Here is a 20,708-nt window from a genome sequence, read left to right on the forward strand (position 1 = left end):
TTAAATTAGTTAGGGGTCCATAACCACAACTTTTGAAAAAATAGGGGTCCAAAAGTGCAATTAAACCATCTTTTTTAGTATAAATTAAGTATCTTTCCTTACATGTAATTGCGAAACTAATACCTCAATTTTGTGGAACTCAACCAAACATAACTCTTTCTAGAATTTTTTAAAATATTGCATATCCAAACTATGTGACGATTTTACCTATACATCATCAGTTTGTTGAGGAAGCATGTGGACCTACACTCAAAATTTTGTCTAGTAGTAATTTATTACTCCCTCCGTTTTAAAATAAGTATCACTTTAGCGAATTGCACAAATGTTAAGAAATGAAATAATCATCAGACATAACACTTTTATTAAACTGTCCTTTTTTTATAAGAAAAAGAAAATTACACTCATTTTAAAACGGAGGGAGTACTATTTAGTATTTTCACTTGCTCATCCATATATGTTATGAAAAATTTGATTGGAACTCGAAACTCAATATTTATAGGATAGATGCCAACTGGATTTTGGGGGCTGTGGAATCTATTTTGCCTTTGCTTTGTCTTCCACAATAATCTATTCTCTCTAAAATTCGAGTGAAGAAGCGCGTTTGACCTCGTAAAAATCCCTTCCACCTCATTCTTTAGACATCTTCAATTCAACCCTTTTGTTAGGAATCTGTATTTGACACCATTCATTTATACACACACACACCATCTTCTTGGCACCAAATAACACAAACACAACAAATCGAGTTGATATTGAATTGATCCAACATCAAATGGGTGACATAGTGAAACAAATATTAGCAAAACCGATCCAACTAGCAGACCAAGTAACAAAAGCAGCAGATGAAGCAAGTTCATTCAAACAAGAATGTTCTGAGCTCAAATCCAAAACAGAAAAACTCGCTACTCTTCTCCGTCAAGCAGCAAGAGCGAGCTCTGATCTCTACGAACGTCCAACAAAACGGATCATCGAAGAAACAGAACAAGTACTCGACAAAGCACTTTCATTAGTCCTAAAATGTCGTGCTAATGGTCTCATGAAACGTGTCTTCACCATCATACCAGCTGCAGCCTTCCGTAAAACATCCTCCCATCTAGAAAACTCTATTGGTGATGTTTCATGGCTTCTTCGAGTATCTGCCCCCGCTGATGATCGCGGTGGCGAGTATCTTGGACTTCCACCAATAGCAGCCAATGAACCTATATTATGTTTTATATGGGAGCAGATCGCTATGTTATTCACCGGTTCACAAGAAGTTCGTTCTGATGCAGCTGCTTCGCTTGTGTCATTGGCACGAGGCAGTGACCGATACGGGAAGCTTATAATTGAAGAAGGTGGGGTTGGTCCACTTTTGAAGCTGATCAAAGAAGGGAAAGCTGATGGACAAGAGAATGCTGCTAGAGCTATTGGTCTGCTTGGTCGTGACGCGGAGAGTGTTGAACATATGATTCATGTTGGTGTTTGTTCTGTTTTTGCGAAAATTCTTAAAGAAGGTCCTATGAAAGTTCAAGGTGTTGTTGCTTGGGCTGTTTCTGAACTTGCTGCTAATTATCCTAAATGTCAGGAACTTTTTGCTCAGCATAATATTATTAGGTTGCTTGTTGGTCATTTAGCTTTTGAAACTGTTGAGGAACATAGTAAGTATGCTATTGTTAGTATGAAAGCGAATTCGATTCACGCCGCTGTTGTTATGGCTAGTAATAATAATAATTCTAGCTCTAATCTTAATCCCAAGAAGGGAACTGAAAATGAAGATGGTGTTGTTGTTGGTGGTGGCAATAAACATGGTCGTGTATCACATCATCCATTAGGTGAAAGACCAAGAAATCTGCATAGAGTGATCACAAGTACTATGGCAATTCATGCTGCTTCCAAGCAGCCCAATGAAGGAAATGAAGCAAATCAAAATCAGAACATTTTGGCCAATTCCAATACTCCTAATGGTAATGGACTCGGTAATGGTAATGGTAATGGTAATGATGGTGGGAAGCAAGGAAATCATAATAATCATCAGAGAAATTATTCGCATTCGGGGATTAACATGAAGGGAAGGGAATCTGAAGATGCTGAGACTAAGGCAAGTATGAAGGAAATGGCAGCAAGAGCTCTATGGCATTTGGCTAAAGGTAATGTGGCAATTTGTCGAAGCATTACAGAATCAAGGGCGTTGTTGTGTTTTTCTGTTTTGCTTGAGAAAGGACCGGAGGCTGTGCAATACAATTCCGCGATGGCGTTGATGGAGATTACTGCTGTGGCTGAGAAAGATGCTGAATTGAGGAAATCTGCATTCAAGCCTAATTCTCCTGCCTGCAAAGCAGTTGTTGATCAAGTGCTTAAGATAATTGAGAAAGCAGATTCAGATCTTCTCATACCGTGTGTCAAGGCGATTGGGAATTTGGCAAGGACATTCAAGGCTACCGAGACAAGGATGATCGGTCCATTGGTAAAACTTCTTGATGAAAGAGAGGCAGAGGTTTCAAGGGAGGCGTCAATCGCGCTTAGGAAATTCGCCGGCAGTGAAAACTACCTTCATGTTGATCACTCCAAGGCAATTATCAGTGCAGGTGGGGCAAAACACTTGATTCAGCTTGTATATTTTGGAGAACAAATGGTTCAGATTCCAGCATTGGTTCTGCTCTCTTACATTGCATTGCATGTGCCGGATAGCGAGGAACTTGCTCTGGCTGAGGTGCTAGGAGTGCTTGAATGGGCATCCAAGCAATCTTTCATGCAACATGATGAAACCCTTGAAGAATTGTTGCAAGAAGCCAAGAGTAGGTTGGAGCTTTATCAGTCTAGAGGTTCAAGAGGATTCCATCATAAATTGCATCAGTAGGAAGAATAGTACATTGCCATCATCATTGTAAATGTTAAGGTTTTTCAGCCATTCATAATTCTTATCTATTCCACCATTCTTCTGAGTATGTATACAATCAATTTGGCTCCTCCAAAATGAGTAAATTGTAAAGTGAGAAATTTTGAAGTTGTTATTTCAACAAACTCGTGATTCAATATAACGTACATGTAAAACCCACATTTGATTTGTTAATTCAGTTGATAATACTCACTTTACACTCTAATGTGAGTTGTTCACTTTAGAGGAGCCAAATCAGTATACAATCAATTTACTTTTTCAGTTGTGCAGACTCATTTTCAACTGTCTAGTGAATTGTTTTCTTAACCTAAATGTTATACAACCCTTCCCTTTCTTTGCAACTAGTGTTCCATATAAGTCTATGTCAAGTTTAGATTTAAACTTACCCTAAAAACTTGGCAAAAATGACCATTTAACTTTTTTATCTTATGAGAACAATGTAAAGTGTTGGCGTCAAAGTATATAGTAAGGTGTAGCAGACTTTGCTGTATACAATTATCTACAACTCTTATGCGTTGGACCAGATAGAAAAATCCTAAAAACAATACTTTGAATGATTCCTCAGATTTTGTTGGACCAATAGAAAAAAAGAATATATGCAAAAGACTAGTTGACTTAAGGTTGGGCGATGGGTCGTGGTCGCTGCTGAAGTTGGACATGTTCAAACAAACCCACGTCAGGGTTATTTTCTATTTATTATTATGATTATGATTCCATCATGCCAATATAACTCTTTTTGACCCTAATAAAATATATCTGCAACTAGAACAAAAATAAATCTGCAACTTGGCTGTAATTTCTAACAACAATATCCTACTGTAATAAAAGCATCCTATCATCAAAAGAGGGCTATCTGAGATCGCATAATCGACGCATTTATATAGTCATAACATTTGTGACAATCGAGATTCGAGATCAGACGGTTCATATATGTTTAGTATCTTTTATATGCAATTTTGATTTTATTTTCTTAAATAAAAAATACCACGCTCTTGAAATCTGATTTGTCTGATCTTGATATATCCACCAGACATGTGACTGCATCAAATCAAATTGCTGACTGACAATCCTGGTTTCAGTATAATGTGCAACTTGAAGTACACTTGTATTGTAAACAGCCTCTCTACAAGATACTGTACAAGTCCAAATACCAAATGTATTATATGAAATGTATATAGTTATTTCTTTCTCTGCCGGGGTCAAATATGTTGATTGCATGATTTGATTACCTGGGAGACCAATAATAATGAAAGCTCATCACAGAGTGTCACGCTCACGCAATACAAAAGTAGGACATTAAAGAAAGGAAGACCCTACACTAAAACTAACATCAAATTTCACGTTTATTTCCCTGCCTTCCACCAAGGAAGACCCTATTATTTTTAAAGAAAGAAAGCTTCTGGCTAACGGTGTGAAGGATTCTATTGCACTTTTCTAAATACATTCCATTTGTAAAAATATTCACCCCTCCCTATATATAGAATTCTACAAGTAAATCACGGGAAAAAGTAAAAAGTTTGTTTGACTATGCTAGAAGTTGCAAGAGAGGGAAAGAGAGGAAGGGGAGAGAGGGCATAAATAACAAATTATTGTTGGAATAGTCTCAATAACACACGTAAAGTTTAAAAATAAGGCAAGTTACATAACCGCTTCCAAATTAAAAACTCTCATTTTTATCTCTCTTTCACGTCCTTTTTTGGTCGACCCACACCGCTTCTTCTTCTTCTTCTTCCCCTTTTCTGCTCTTTATTAGTGTTTATTGCTTTGTTCTTTCACTTTGTTCTTTGTGTCCTATTTAGGAGCTTCATATCCAGGGCCGGCCCTCTGCAAGAGCATCAAGGCCCTTGGTACAGGGCCTCAAAATTTGAAAAAAGGAAAGAAAAACTTGTATCTACGGACAAAATCCGTCACTAAATATCATTTTTTTGTAGGTAAAAGTCCATAACGCAGGTAAATTATACATTGTCTGTGGGTAAAAGTCATAATGTAGATGTTAGTCATTCTAAGTGGTGTTGAATTTTTTTCAATACTTTTTAAATTTAAATTGTCATGATTACAACGGGGCCTCCGAATCATAGTTTTGAAAACCGGACCGGATCGGCCGGTCGAACCGGTCCGACCGTGAACCGGAGGGGTAACCGGTTCGGTTGACATATTGGATCGGTCATGCATTTAAACCGGTGAGAACCGGCATGAATCGGACAAACTCGGTTAAAACCGGCGAACCGGCGGTTTAATGAGCTGACTGGTTTTTTTAACGAACAATTGTTTTATATATCAAAAAATTGAAAATTGGTGCAGCTGGGGATCAAACTGGTGCGCATGCATTCACCAAGGCACTAAGAACCACTGCATCACTTTTGTTTGTTGTGATAAAATATTGATTCACATTGATTATATATTAATTCAAAATACCATATTGATTTTCCATTAACATTTGAACTTGTATTGTCTTTTTTTTTTTTTGCATAATTTGTATTTTCGTCATTTTTTTTGAATAACTTGTATTTTGTCTTTCTTAAAATAAAAAAAAAACATGTATTCTCTTTTTATTTTTTATTCTATCTTCATAATATATTATACAAGTAAATGTTTCTATTTTTTTAAAGGGAACCAATCACTCTTTTTAATTTTAAGGAACCAAGCTCACTCTTATCTTTTAAATATTATTGTTCGACATCTTAAATATTTTAATAAACATTTTTTTTTACAATATTTTTTTTGAAAGAATAGTTTTATTTTACTATATTTATTTGAATATGTATTACTCTCTTCGTCCATATATTTAAACACCCATTTGATTTTATTTTTGTCCTTAAATGTAAACCTTTTTTAAATTACAACACTCATTAATTATTTTAGTTTCTAAAGTGACCGAGTCACCGAGTTAATCCGGTTAAATAACTATATAAATTTAATCTAAGGACCGAGTTATCTAACCGAGTCATCCGAGTGGTTCCGATTCAGTCATGCGGTTCGACCAATGACTCAGTGGTTCGACCATTGACCTATTGACCCAGTACCCCCGCCGAGTCGATGACCGATCCGAGTTTTAAAACTATGCTCCGAATTGTCGGAGACGGCCCTGTTCATATCAAACAAAATGATGCTACTGAAGGCTTGTAATTACATGTGTTTTAAAATATTTTGATTAGAGCTGAATTTTGGCTTTGATGGATGTGGCTGATTTTGGAATTGCAGGAATGTTAAACACAAAGGCTTTGCAACAGTTCCAATCTCTTGATGCTAATGCATGCATGTGCGAACTTAATAAATTTTGACTTTGGAATTGAAACTTTGAAGCTTCTTTCATGATCAGCGCGCTACCTTAACTGATGAAGACTGTTCGTTTGGTTGAAATGACTTCGGAACCTCCTAAAATCACATGATATGGAAGTTGATGTCATATAGAATGTCACACTTGAGATCTATGAATCTATGACATCTGTGATGGTAAGGAAGAATAGTAAGAAAAAGAAGAAAATAGGAAGAGAAAATTAATAAAAAAAAAAAAAATGATATTTGTACAATCATTTTGGTACAATTTTTGTATAACTTTTTTTCTCATACTCACATTATGTTTTTATTCTCTCTCTTCATTTTTCTCTCTCTATATTATTTTTGACCAATGAAAAGAGAGAACAACAAAGTTGTCTCAAAGGTTGTACCAAAATGGTTGTTAACATATCACTATTCTAAAAAAAAGAGTAGATTGTTAAAATGACTAATTTGTCTTTAATAAAAATTGGTTTTAATTTTTGGCTCTTGTTAATGAGTGTCTCCGGATCACTCTTTAAGGATTCTAAAAAAAGAAATTATTCTATAAAAAAGTTAAATATTTCAATTTTCAATGTATTGATGACATAAATTTTCAAAAAGAAATACACCATTTAAAGGTCTTAAAGAGTACTTCAGAAGCACTCGTTAAAATTTCTGTTAAATTTTTGAATGAATGATAAAAATGTACTAACACAGATAATTATTTTGCTTAAGATAAAAGGAAGTACAATCTTTTGTCTCACATTAACGATCGCCTTTGCTTGAAGTATTTTGACGGTGGTTCAAGAGGGAGAAGATGATGTGCACGTATCAGAGAAGAAGAAAGAGGAGATAGTTGTGGATTTTTTTTTTGGTAGTGAAATAATAATAATAATTATTATATGTTGTGCGTCCAGGGTTTGTAATGTGTGCTTTTTTAAATCCAACTGTTGATCGTCAATCTTAAATGACACGTGGAAAAGAGTTAACAGATTTTGCAAAATATTAACGGAGAGGACTAAAATAGTAAACGACATAAAATTTATGTGACCAAATTGAGACATTTTATAGTCATGGGACCAAATTGAAAATTAAAAATAAGTTAAGGGACCAAACGATATATTAAGCAATTTTCAAACACATACACACATTTCACTTGCTACATTAATTTATTATTCATTATATATCAAATCTACTAACTTAATTCAAGTTTAATACTTGAGAATTTCTATATATAGGTAAATTTTATTAGATCACAATTTAAATCCGGAGATTATTCAACTTCAATATTAAGGAGCAGAAAAAGAAGGATCACGTGGAGAAATAAATCCTTAGACCAATCCCATATGTGACTTTGGGATGGGCTTGTTCCTTTTTGGGAGATGACCCCACTAAGAACATAAAGATATGAACATGGATGCCAAAACTGGTAATTAAGGGCGCAGTTCAATGCATGCATTAGATAAAGGGAGCTTCTATGGTGCAGTCAAAAAAATGACTTTTTTAAAAAAGTCATTTTGTTTAACCAATAGCATAGTTGTTCATGCCATGTCAGCGAGTGTCTTTGTGATGGACCACCGTAACACTAAATTTTACTTTATTACAAATCAGTCCTCGTACAAAATATTAATTGATTTATTAACTTATTTTATTTAAAATTTCTTAAAATTTATGCATCCAAAATTCATGCATAGTTTGTTTTTCTTCCTCCAAAATTCATGCATGGTTTGCTTTCTGTTTATGCATCCAAATGGATCCAAAATACGATCTTCACCATCGTCCAAAATTCCAGATTTCTTCCTCCAAAATTCCAGATTTCTTCGTCCAAAATTCATCCACTATACGACCAACTTATACATCTTCACCATCACACAGCTTCATCAAAATTCCAGATTTCTTCCTCCATCTCTGTGGCTCACGCTTTCCAGATTTCTTCCTCCAGCTCTGTGGCACACGCTTGTTTGTTTTTTTTAATCTCTATCTAGTTTGTGCGACCACCGCCATCCTCCGTCCGCCACCTGACTCTCCAAGCCTCGGGTTCGTTTTCTAACACTCGACAGAACAATCTGAATGAACGAATCTCCTTTTTTATAATTAGGGTTTTTTGATGTTGGATTCTTTTATATGAATCTAATAGTGTTTAATTGGTTGATTGATTATGAAATTGGGATTTCTTCCTCGACAGATTTCTTCCAGGTTCGTTTTCTAACACTCGACAGAACAATCTGAATGAACGAATCTCCTTTTTTTTAATTAGGGTTTTTTGATTTTGGATTCTTTTATATGAATCTATTAGTGTTTAATTGATTGATTGATTATGAAATTGGGATTATGAGTAATATATTAGTGTTGTGAAACCATTGTTAGGGTTTTGAAGTGTCCAAAATTTGGGATTTTGTGATTATGCAATTACGCAGTTGGAGATTTTTTTTGGTCCGAAATTGGTACTAATTTTGTGCGGCCGATCGAAAGTGAACTTAAATATATGCGTTTTGAGTTCCAAAAGACATTACTTTTCATAATTAGTGTTTTTTGATGAAGATAATAAAGACTCAATATAGATAGCAATAGAAATATAATTCTGTCTGCTTGATGCAAACTTCTGATTTTCTCCGTATAGACAATTAACTGCAATTCCTTGAGGCTACAGAAAAATTTATTCCTTTACTTTAGAACTTTGAATTGTACTATTGACCATACAAGTCATAGAAATAGTAATCATCTGTGGACCTTCATAAGATTTACAGGTACATGCTGCATTTTAATTTCAAGGCAGAGTAACGATCTGGTTCTGGTTCGAGTTTGACTCAAATTAAGAGCACTTACTATCTTTTTAATTTTAGCCCTTAACTTTTCCTAGTAGTATTGGTGAATTATAAAAACACATTCCTTATGCCTTTAGTTGCAGAATTTACTCCAAACATGCATGAAGTTGATAAAATAGTCACAAGGAAGGGGGGGTTTGAATTGTGACCCTTTAAAAATTATCCTGAAACTTAAAAGTGATTCTCAAGTTGTTTACTTGGAATTATGTTAACTTTCTGACTTCAGAATGTTCTGAAGTTCATAAACAAAATTGCTTAATAAAGTATAAGTGTAAGTGTGTGTTGTGTATACTGTAAATAAAAGAGTATAGAGAAGAAAGAAAGAACACACAAAGAGTTATAGTGGTTCACCCAATATGGGCTAGTCCACTCCCCACAATCCTGTGAGAGTTTCCACTAAGATGCTTGAGATAACCTCTCAAGTCCTGCACCTTACAATCTTGTTCACCTGAACAATTACACTCCTGTATTCTCTAAGCCTCAGCAGGCTTGCACCTTCTTGCTAAGTTAATCACTTAGACTTTTACAACCTTTGCTCAACCTAACACTTTAGAACCTCTAAAAGCTAGATGAGACTTTGTTACAATTTGTATGGAAGTTGGGTGTTTGTAAAACAAACAATGAAAGAAGAAGAAGAGGTTATCCTACAGATAACAAGAGTATTGATTTGCACTAAGTTGATGAAAGACTTAGAGATTGATCAATTTCAGTTTGCAAAAGCTTCAAACAAAATCAGAGTTGTTTTCTTGTATGCTTTGCAATGGTGCAAGTTTTGCTAAGGCCAAGCCCTCTATTTATAGAGTCTTTGGGCTCATATAGCCGTTGTAGGGTGTCCAATGGTGTTATGCCATGTGTCCTGGGTCCCACAAGCTTTAACTTGAAATTCTGGGCAAACATTCTGATCTCTGATGAACATCAGAATGTTGTTGTGTTCATGATGATCTTCATCTGGGTTCATCATGTTCTTCATCTGGGTTCATCATGTATGAATGAACACATGAAGTTCTGGGCTATGCATATGCTTTCCATATGAATTTCTGGACAATAACCAATGTATGGACTTTTCTTCATACATCAGAATGTTCCTTTCCCAGAATTTGTCTTGGAACCGGTGCAGGAGGATTTAGTGGGATTCTGCATCTTCATGCCCATGCTTTGAGAGATTGTGTTGTCCTTGATCAGTACCAACTCTCAGACGTGTCTATCTCTTGTTGGAGATGACAGATTTGCTTTGCTTTTGCTTTTTGCTTTTCACCTACTATACTGTTCATAAAGTAAGCATGAGCTGAGCTTGAACATTCTGATCATCAGAATGTTCCATCTGTTTCACTTAGGATGATTTGTAAGACTATCATTTGATGTAATCAAATCCTAATAGTGAAACAATAATGAAGAGCAGTGATGATAACATCTAGGATGATATTCCTTTGTGAAATGTTCCTAGTACATCAATGTTCATAGTCTGAAATGAACATTGAATGCCTTCTTTGACATAACTCTTGTATATGCCTTTATTGCTTGATTGATCCATGCAAATGTACTTTCCTGGACATATATTCATGTCACATGTGCCTTGCATGACCTTGATCACAGTTCTTGAGATTCTTGGCTTGTATAAGAGCAACCTTCTGAACTAGGTTGCTTCTGAACAACCTTCTGAACTAGGTTGCTTCTGAACTGGTTGCTTCTGAACAACCTTCTGAACTAGGTTGCTTCTGAACAACCTTCTGAACTAGGTTGCTTCTGAACTGGTTGCTTCTGAACAACCTTCTGAACTAGGTTGCTTCTGAACAACCTTCTGAACTAGGTTGCTTCTGAACAGGGTTGCTTCTGAGCAGGGTTGCTTCTGAGCAAGGTTGCTTCTGAACAGGGTTGCTTCTGAGCAAGGTTGCTTCTGAACAGGGTTGCTTCTGAGCAGGGTTGCTTCTGAGCAAGGTTGCTTCTGAACAGGGTTGCTTCTGAGCAGGGTTGCTTCTGAGCTCTCATCAGAACGTTCTGATCAACTTTCTGATCAACATTCTGAACTAACTTTCTGAACTTTAGAATTAGTTCATGGATTCAATGTCCTTTGATTTTATGCATCTTGGTATGATTCAAACCTTGTTCCTGTCTTAGTGAAAACACTCAAGAGCACAAGTTAAATACCAAGGAATTAATCAAAGTCCATTAATTCTTTAATCATATTTGTTTATTATCTTTAAAATTAATTAGGGATTTTGCCTCAACAATGCATACATCTAATCCTATGAACAGCAGCACATGGTTATATAAATGCCTGCTTAATATTCTGTATGTTCCATTACATAGAGTAAAATCTCTCATTTTCATAATATTTCTGTAGGATTAGTTCTTAGTTTTTGAAAGTTATTTTTGGTGGAATGTAACAACCCCAAAAAATAATCATTTTTCTTGGATGGATTCTAAAATAAAATGTGATAGTATATGAAGCACTAACACATCAGGTTTTTTCCCTTAAAAAAACATATACAGGTTTTTCATTATAGACACAAAAACTAAGAATTGCATGTTATATATCTAGTTTGCTGAGTTTGTTAATGATTCAGTTCATTTGCAGGGTCGAATTGATTCATGTTTCAGTTTGTTACTCATTCATTCATGTCCATGACTCGCCTTCCAGTTCTATTATCGTGTGTTGGTGTTGGCTGCTCGCAACTGCTCTCAGATATGCAGGCTTTCAAGGTCAGGCTCTTGATATGGAAAGTGCTCATGGTTTCTAAAAATGAAGTTATACGTTGTTTGAAGAGGGTGCTGTCAGAGGGATAACTGTCATGGATCTTCTAATCATCAGGTTTAGGTTGTTTTTCTTATTGTCTGAGTTGCATCAAAGTTGCATTAGAGAACAGGCCTAATTTTTGTCTCTTGAAGTAGGGGTCGGTGTTAATAGGTGCTACAGAGGTCTCTTTCAATTGGTGAGTGTTCCTTGTATGGGAAGAGAAGAATAGAAATGCAATTATGAAAAGAACCATTTTGTCAATTGGATTCTAATACATGGCTTTTTTTTCCTTGCAATATTTAATAGAAAAGGGTTTTTGAGTGCAATGGCTCTTAACGAATCAATCTCGTAATGTTATTAGCGAACACCTGTCTCACCAATTAACGTATTAGGTACTAAAATAAAATTCCTTCCTTCTTTTTAGCCATAGATATCTCTTGTTTAAACTAAAAAATTTATGTGCTTATTAATCCTCTGCAGGATCTGGTCTAGCTTTTTATGGTGTTTTCCTATTTTCCAGAATGAAGAGAATTAAGCCAAAGACAGCCTAATGTTCAGGTATTCATTATTTGTACATTATTTGTTCACTACAATTACACAGCCACAAGCACAAGCACAAGCACAAACTACATTAGGATTATCCAAACATAGTCTAGATTCTCTATCCATCAAGTTATCCAAAAGAAATCACGATTATCCACGTAGAAACAAAACATGCGGAAAATTGTAAAATTAATTGTCTTGAATTAGGCGGTAACAAAACATGCAGAAATTGTAAAATTGTCTCAAAGTAGAAAAAAAACAAAACATGGAGAAATTGTAAAATTGTCCTCAAATAGACAGCATCAAACTTTCACCAAAGCTTTCCTATTCTTTTCCTGAACCTTCCAATAATCTGTAGCCTTTGGCAATACAACACAGTTGAACAACGTATTGTTATCAGAATTGACCAAATGAAGTGCAAGTTTCATCCTACTGGCTGTGACAACCTGAAAAAAATAGTAAGAATTATAAATTCTTCCATGGTAGTTATAAAGGATAACTTGTGAAAGTAATTAAGATAGTGACATGGAATAAACTTACATTGGTTTTCTGATATTCACTGTTGAATGGACATTCAATCATCCATTTTGCAACCCACACTCCACAATCATTTCTGTGTAAAATAGTAGTACATTAGTGACTCTGACAACAACCATAGATTAAAAATAGAAATAAACAAAGTATAATGAATGAGATATACGATCCGGTGCGCTGTGTTGGAAGGGCTCTAGGTGAAATTAAACAAAAGTTTGATAATGAGTTGGTTGAATCCACATTATCAACAACAGAATCAATACTCAATATCTCCTCAATAAATATACCCTGCAATAAGTTACAAACCTTAGTAACATAAGCATAATAATAAGTTATAAAGTAACAAACATGTAGGATACATACCAGCTTCAAAACCTCCCGTTGTCTTATGTAATTTCTTTCAAGACAAGGCAAAGAGTCTAACACCACCAACTTTCTTTCTGAAAAGTCGACGACCATGAGATACCAGTGCACCCCCTGATCGTTAATAGGAACGAAAATCTGAAAGAAAGACAAAAATAAAAATAATTCAGTTGATGCTTTAATTTTGATACGGCAATAATCATACAAACAGAATCAACACAAAACAACCTTTGAAGGTGATTGAACCTTTGGTATGAAATCCTTTTGAAAGATTTTCCGCACTTCTTGCGGAGTGTGTCGACAGCCGAGTGCGATTTGCTGCATAAGTAACACAAACATAATTGGTTTTAATAATAGTACAAATAAATAAAAACTTCTAGTAAGATCAGTAGTGGTGAATACCGCAAATGATGTGGGGAGATACCATACTCTTCTGGGATTGGTTTTGGATAATGAATCCATCACCCAGTTTTGGCGCGAAACAACCAAATTAATAACCTGTATAATGTAATATTAAATATTATAAACATATACTATCATAATACAGTGTGATGTTTTAAGTAGTTATTATCATATTCAAATTACCTCCTGATCCACAAAAATCCTTGGCATCAGTGACTTTAGGGTTTTCCTATATCCAGACACTTCTTTAGTTGAGCGGATCAGTTCTTCCTCCCTATAATGAAGATAGACAAAACCATCAGCTAAACTGATATAAACAAAACTAAAAAAATGATATTCAAATTGCTTAGGATATGTTTTACCCATTTAAATAAGCATCAGGCATAAAAACATATGCAGCTATGTAGGCACAAATTTCATTAAGCTTCATTGCTGGTGGTGGTCTGAATGTAAATGGCATCCACTGTCAAACAATTTTTAACATGTCAAAAATTAGGCAACGGTCAGATTGAGTTGAAGTTAATGCTTTAGGGTTGAATGATTACTTACTGAAGGAATTTCAAAAGGAGCATCATAACCTTCATATCCCCTCGTCTGACCTGGATGATAGTTCAGGTAAAAGTCGTTATCATCTTCCTCTTCAGGTTTGCAAAAAGGGTTTTTCTTAACCCGAGTCAGTTCCAAATCAGGCAGAGAATTAGTCTTAACGTGTGGAGGTGCTGAATTGGTTCCAAGATCAGCAGTAGAATTAGTCTTGGAGGCTTTCCTTTCGGTTTTTGCAACTTCATGAACTACTTTCCTCAAAACTTCTGGCGTTGAAGCCGTAGAATCATAGTTTTGTACCTTTTCATCTTCGCTCTCATCATGGCTACTTTGACTATTACCAATTAAAACCATAAAAAGGTGTAAGAACTTTACCAAAAGATACAACTCATAACCAAAACTATTGGAATGCACCTCTTATATACAAATTATAACCAAAACTAACACTCAATATGCGAATTCAATAAAAAAATGATTATCCAGCATATTTAAAATGATTACCTGGATGAAAGGATAACTAACTCAGACTTGAAGTCATGTGACTGCTGCGACCTGCATCTCTTGCATGAAGCTTTCTCCATAATAGCGACAAGAAGATATGATGTGCCCTGAAGTTTGTTTTTAGAACTGGTTAGGAATTGTAGAAATGTTTTGCACTGATGCTTTTTTTATTTTTTATTTATTTTGATGCAGGTGTATTTATTCAGAATTACGTTGATGCAAATATTAAGATATTAAGGGATTTGGAAGATATTGTCATACGATTTTTGATGCAATTCTGCAAATATTAAGGAGTTTGGAAGATATCATTATGTTTTTACCATACACCGTATTAAACTCTTGATGCAATTATGCAAATATTACGGAATTTGAAAGATATCATTATGTTATTACCATATGAGTAACCAAAAAAAAAAAAATTATATTTTCTCTGTTGTTTTATGAGTAACCAAAGAAACTGAATTTAATTAAAAAAATAGCATTGCTTAGATTCGAACTTGCAACTTGCAACGTAAGAATAGCAACACAATTCTTTTACCATCAAGATCAATGTAGAAATTCTATTAATAATTTCAAGAAAATGTATATTTCTTTTAGTTATTGGAAAACCTATTTATTCAATTGATTGGACCAACTTCTAAATAAATGTAATGTTACAATTTTATCATTTATTAGGTATCCTTAAATAATACAATACGGTGAAGGATGAACATTGTTAGACGAAACTTCAATACTCTCAGCTTAAAATACAACCTTAAATATTTGGTATCTTAAATATTTTTGTGATTTTTGATGTTACCACTTCCTAAAATACAACCTAAGTGTAAATTAATAATTAATAGAATTGAAATAAAAATTACGAAAATAAATAAATAATAAAAAGAATGGACGACCTAAAACGAAACAAAAATAAAAAATTTAAAATACCTTGAAAGTGAAAGGGACAGAAAGGAGTATAAAAAGAAGAAAAATTCGTCAACACAAGTTGAAGGAGGGAGAATAGAGGAAAAACACAGGAAGCATCAACTGTGAATTTCAGTGTCCAGAATGCATTGTGTGAGCTCTCTATTTATAGAGAAAATTCACAACTAATAAAAAGAGAAACTTTACGAGCAAGTAATTCACATATCAGATCTAGTACAAAAATATTTCAATTGTGTACAAAAATATATCATATTAAGTACAAAAATATATTATTCAGTACATAAATATGTTATTCAGTACATAAATACATTATTGAGTATCAAAATATATTTTAGATCAAGCACTAAAATACATTAGATTGCCTACCAAAATATTTCAGATTGTGTTCCAAAATATTTTAGTTTGCGTTCTAAAATATTTTAGCAAAACTTGGGGACAAAGAAAACACTTTTTAATAATGATTAAATTAAATAATTAATTTATCATTTCCAAATAAAAATTTATCTAGTGCACTACGGTGAAGGATGAACATTGTAAGATAAAGCTTGCTCTCAGGTTAAACCTTAAACCCTAAAGTAGTTCGTTTTTTTACGGAAGATAGATATATTCAATTGATTGGCCAACCTCTAAATAAATGCAATGTTACAATTTTATTCTTTATTTCGTATCCTTAAATAATACAATACGGTGAATGATGAACATTGTCAGACGAAACTTCAAGGCTCTCATGTTAAACCCTAAACCCTAAAGTAGTTTGTTTTTTTTAAGGAAAATACATGTCTTGTGCTTTGCTTTTTTAAACCCTAAACCGTAAACCAAGGATGAATTTTTGTGTTTTGCTTTTTTAATATTTTTCACTAACAAAGTATTTTATGTGTCAGGATCAAATATTAGTCTTGTATTTTTTTTTATGTATCAATGACAAACATTTCTCTCGTGTTTTTTCCTATTTATCAATGACAAACATTTCTCTCGTGTTTTTTCCTATTTATCAATGACAAACATTGATCTATATTATGAAACCAATTATCTTCATGACTTTCATATAAAGTATTGTAAAGTGAAAATATTTTGTCCAAGATCATGAATATAAAACATAAATTATTTTATTTTTTGGTTTAAAAAAATATCTTCTTTTTATAGATTGTTTATAAAAATAAACAGTAAATATGTAAAAAAAAAAACTAGATCTATGTGAAAATAAAATGATATTCATTCATTCAAATCGAGAGATTACATCATTCAACACCACTAAAAACGTAAAGGATGAATTTGCAAACAAACTCATAGCATCCAAGTTAATAGCTACTATGAAAAAAAAATTCATAACACCAAACTTGAAAATTTGCGTGATTAAAAAATTCAAAATATTCATTTATAGAAATTTCCAAGTATTAATAGCGTATTAAATACTCGTAATTGAACCAAGTATTGTGGCTACCATGGGATACAATTTAAATGGAAAGTAAACTCAATCTACCCTGCCATGGTGATGTTGATAACATATGACAATATAAGTAACACTCAAACGGAACCATTCAGTTTCATAAGTTAAATAAAAAGTCAATTCAGCACCAAATCTTCAATTGTAACCCTATGTGATCAAACATCCAAACACAATGACTGAAGTACAAACAAATAAAATGCTACATAAATTGTATCTGTAAAATGCAAATTAAAATATCAGAGAACTTCTTGTTCAAAAACAGAGAGAACTTTCCCAATTGAGTCTTAAATTAGCTAGCCAAAAATTATAAGACAATAGGAAACTAAATATATCAGCAGCCAGATTCAACTAGTTTGAGCAGAGTAGAAACAAGACTGCGATGACTGTTGTTGTCCATAACCAGCAACATTCATGACTTGTGCCAAGAGCCCAACACAGGAAGTTGATGATTCACCACCATGAAGTCCATAGTTGGGGTAAATTGCTTGCATTTGCATTGGAATTATACCAGGCTGCAACACATTCACAGGAGGTTGAACTGCATTTGTAACTGGCGAATCAGCTGTCTCTGGAATCTCTGGGATTTTTGTTGCCTCTTTACATTTCTTTTGCTTGCTTGTGCTAGCATTGCCATTAGGTTTTCTTTTCTTTTTCTGTGAATGCCATATAAGTTAATACACTAATTGTTGTGATCTAATATTGTTGCATAAAAGGCATAACAAACAAATATACCTTCTCTTTTTGGCTTAAAGAATCATCCATAGGGATAGAGACCAATTCTTCATTATATTGAAGTTCAGAGTTGTGTGTATCCTGCAAAAAAAAAAGCTTAAGTATTTTATCATGCACATTATAATTCTTAATTCATGGACATATTATTCATCAGATCATATATAGATAAATTACCGAACAATGCCTTGCGGTATGACTTGTACTTTTGCATCTTGAACAGTGTCTGACACTTTTTGTTGCGTTCTTCTTCTTCTTTGGAGCACCTTTGCTTTTCACAGTGACTGGATCACCTACCTGATCATCTGTAAAACTTTTAGATCGAGTAGAGTCTTCAACATCACAATACTTTTTTTGAAGATTCAAGATTTCATCCATTATGTCCCTAAAAACACCATTCTTTTTTTAGGCTTCTTTACAGAACGTAGTAAAAGCAGAACAGTACGCACCAAATCGAGCAAGTTCAATCATATTAGCATCTATTTCCCCATTCGAATCGCTGTTCAGAAACTCACCTTTTGCGTTCTTTGTCCAACGTGTCATAACCAAACATTTTGGTATGTGATCAACGTCCTCTTCCTTCATCACAAAAAAGACATGACAACATGGAATCCCACGTGACTCAAATAGTCTACACGAACACTGAAATTCTAAACTTGCAGCATTGTATACAACCTCTCTTTCAATGCCTTTGTCACGATATTTTCGCAATGTATAAACCAAGGAATCCCCCACACTTTTTTTTCCTCGAGACGTATTGCACCAGAATCAATAATTTCATCTTTAACTTCTTTAAAGATCTCTGCCGTGTAAATTCTGGCAGCATCAATCTCAATCAAACGTAGGTGAGTTGACAACACAGGTTCTGTGAATTTTGATTTAAAGTCAGCAACAAGCTCATTGTTTCTGTAACCTCTCAAAACCTGTTCAAAATTATGCATAAATTCAAAAATTTTGCCTTTGGCTCTGGAATATGTCTTGACAATTGCATTGATAGCTTCACATTGAGATGTGGTTCTAATACGTCCAAAGAACTTATCACGTAAATATGCGGTTGCCCACAGTGACTTGTTCGCGTATGTCTTAATAACCCAAGCATTTCCTTCAAGTTCATTCTTCTGAATCAACTCTGACCAAAACTCCTCAAATTGCTCCGGTGTAAAATTTGAGTACATTGCTTTTCTAAAACCCTCCAGAAATGGTGTTTTCTTTATATTTTCTTGCGCATTCTTGTGCAGATGCCAGGCACATAACCGATGAGATGCATCAGGGAATACTTGTTTAATAGCTTCCCTCATTGATCCATCTCCATCTGTTACCACTGCTTTTGGGAATTTACTTTCCATGCATTCTAAAAAATGGTTCAAGACCCACTTATATGACTCAATTGTTTCGTCCTCCAACAACGCAACACCAAATATAATGGTCTGTGAATGGTGGTTACACCCAGAAAATATACACAACGGATAATTGTATTTGTTCTTCTTGTACGTTGTGTCAAACGCCAAAACGTCGCCAAAACAAAAATAATCAGACCTACTACTCCCATCAGCCCAAAACAGACTTTTCATTCTTCCATCATTGTTGACATCGTATTCAGCATATAACATTGGATCGGTGGAAGACTTCACATTAAGATACTTTAGAGCAGCAGCAACATCACCGTCTTTAATGATACCACGCATCTTTTTATCAAAATAGTTATACAAATCTTTCTTAGTAAAACCTACATCAGCATATCCACCCTTCTGAGCAACCATATATCCCATTATATGGCATTTTCTGATTCCATGTGATTGAAGAGCATCAAGTTGGGCCCTATCTGCTTCAGAGATTTTACGATACAGTGGGTGCAAGTGTGTAAATTTAGGTGGGGTTACTTCATGGTTATGCCCCTCTTCAAACCTAGACACTACATATCTCCCTTTTTTGGCTTTGTAATGCACACGAAGCCTTGCTTCGCAATTTGTTCGGGTGAGACGTCTATGATCTCTTTTCCTATCATTCCTAGATAAGTGCTTCTTGTCTCTTAACCCATTCTTGTTGCAGACAAACTCCCTCATTGTAATTATTCCACTACTATTGCGCCTAACATCACATTTCCTAATGGAAAAACCTTTGCATTTTCCATAACGATAATAAAATTCATACGCTTCATCAGCAGTACCAAATTCAAGTTTAAGAATTTCATCAGAGGCAATGGAATTTACATTCACCAACCTGTCGCCTGCTAAAGCATCGCTGATTGAACCCTCTAGTTGAACTGATTCATCATGAACATCATCATCAGCATTACCATCAACATCATCTTCAGCATCAGACGAACTATGATGTTCTTCATCTATTAAACCATCTGTGTATTCTTCTTCACTGGAATCGGCGTCCAAACAATCTTTGTGGTGTTCCATGACAACCCTAAAATAGCCAATATATTATTGCAACCAAAACCAACTTTGACCAAATTAGATAACAACCAATTAAACACTATTAGTCAATAATTATATGAATAGTTAATTAGTCAATAATTATATGAATAGTTAATTAGGTCAACATTCAATAATTATACATCAAAACCCTAACAATGGTTTCACAACACTAATATATTACTCATAATCCCAATTTCATAATCAATCAACCAATTAAACACTATTAGATTCATAAAAGTCTTTGTAAAAGTATTTAAAAACGTGTCAATAATTATATAAATAGTTAATTAGGTCAACATTCAACAATTGCTTATAGTCCTCTTATTATAATTACAATTAGGATACCAAACCTTAAACCTTCTTTTAAGGTTTGTAACAACACATAAGCTTATATAAGAATCAAACACATGAGCAACGTAGTGTGACACTAATGGTAGATACTTGAATCCTAACAATACATAAGCTTATATAAGAATCAAACGCATGAACAACGTAGTGTGGCACAAGTGATAGATACTTAAATCCCTTAATCATTTGGTCTAGGGTTCAGATTCATAGCCAACGCGGCGAATGTGATTTCATTTAAACAGTTCTGTTTTTTCAG

At 34.3% G+C, this 20,708-nt stretch overlaps 2 protein-coding genes and 1 long non-coding RNA gene across 5 annotated transcripts; 2 read left to right on the forward strand and 1 right to left on the reverse strand.

Moving 5' to 3' along the window:
• The first annotated feature begins 508 nt into the window (after nucleotides 1-508).
• On the forward strand, nucleotides 509-3,216 carry LOC11433980 (uncharacterized). The gene has a single exon (XM_003612133.4). The coding sequence runs from the start codon at nucleotides 773-775 to the stop codon at nucleotides 2,834-2,836; it is 2,064 nt and encodes a 687-aa protein (XP_003612181.2). The 5' UTR covers nucleotides 509-772; the 3' UTR covers nucleotides 2,837-3,216.
• Nucleotides 3,217-11,419: 8,203 nt separating this feature from the next.
• Nucleotides 11,420-14,997, forward strand: LOC120580501 (uncharacterized). 3 transcript variants are annotated; one of them, XR_005646223.1, is made up of 5 exons: nucleotides 11,420-11,773; nucleotides 11,848-11,888; nucleotides 11,999-12,084; nucleotides 12,173-12,250; nucleotides 14,771-14,997. It is a non-coding gene; the product is annotated as an uncharacterized lncRNA (long non-coding RNA). The 3 variants fall into 3 exon arrangements; XR_005646222.1 differs by having other exon boundaries at nucleotides 11,421-11,767; XR_005646221.1 differs by lacking the exon at nucleotides 11,420-11,773 and having other exon boundaries at nucleotides 11,786-11,888.
• A 2,024-nt stretch (nucleotides 14,998-17,021) lies between these two features.
• Nucleotides 17,022-20,103, reverse strand: LOC112422008 (protein FAR1-RELATED SEQUENCE 5-like). The gene is made up of 3 exons (XM_024784705.2): nucleotides 17,856-20,103; nucleotides 17,682-17,762; nucleotides 17,022-17,602 (listed from the first exon to the last, which is right to left on the reverse strand). The coding sequence occupies exon 1, from the start codon at nucleotides 20,084-20,086 to the stop codon at nucleotides 18,329-18,331; it is 1,758 nt and encodes a 585-aa protein (XP_024640473.1). The 5' UTR covers nucleotides 20,087-20,103; the 3' UTR covers nucleotides 17,022-17,602; nucleotides 17,682-17,762; nucleotides 17,856-18,328.
• Between the last annotated feature and the right edge of the window lie 605 nt (nucleotides 20,104-20,708).

The sequence above is a fragment of the Medicago truncatula genome, chromosome 5 (assembly GCF_003473485.1).
Source record: "Medicago truncatula cultivar Jemalong A17 chromosome 5, MtrunA17r5.0-ANR, whole genome shotgun sequence".
Taxonomy (NCBI): Eukaryota; Viridiplantae; Streptophyta; class Magnoliopsida; order Fabales; family Fabaceae; genus Medicago; species Medicago truncatula.

What these genes read in the sequence shown, in the direction of transcription:
- LOC112422008 (XM_024784705.2), bottom strand. Translation starts at nt 20,086, where the DNA reads ATGGAACACCACAAAGATTGTTTGGACGCCGATTCCAGTGAAGAAGAA.
- LOC11433980 (XM_003612133.4), top strand. Translation starts at nt 773, where the DNA reads ATGGGTGACATAGTGAAACAAATATTAGCAAAACCGATCCAACTAGCA.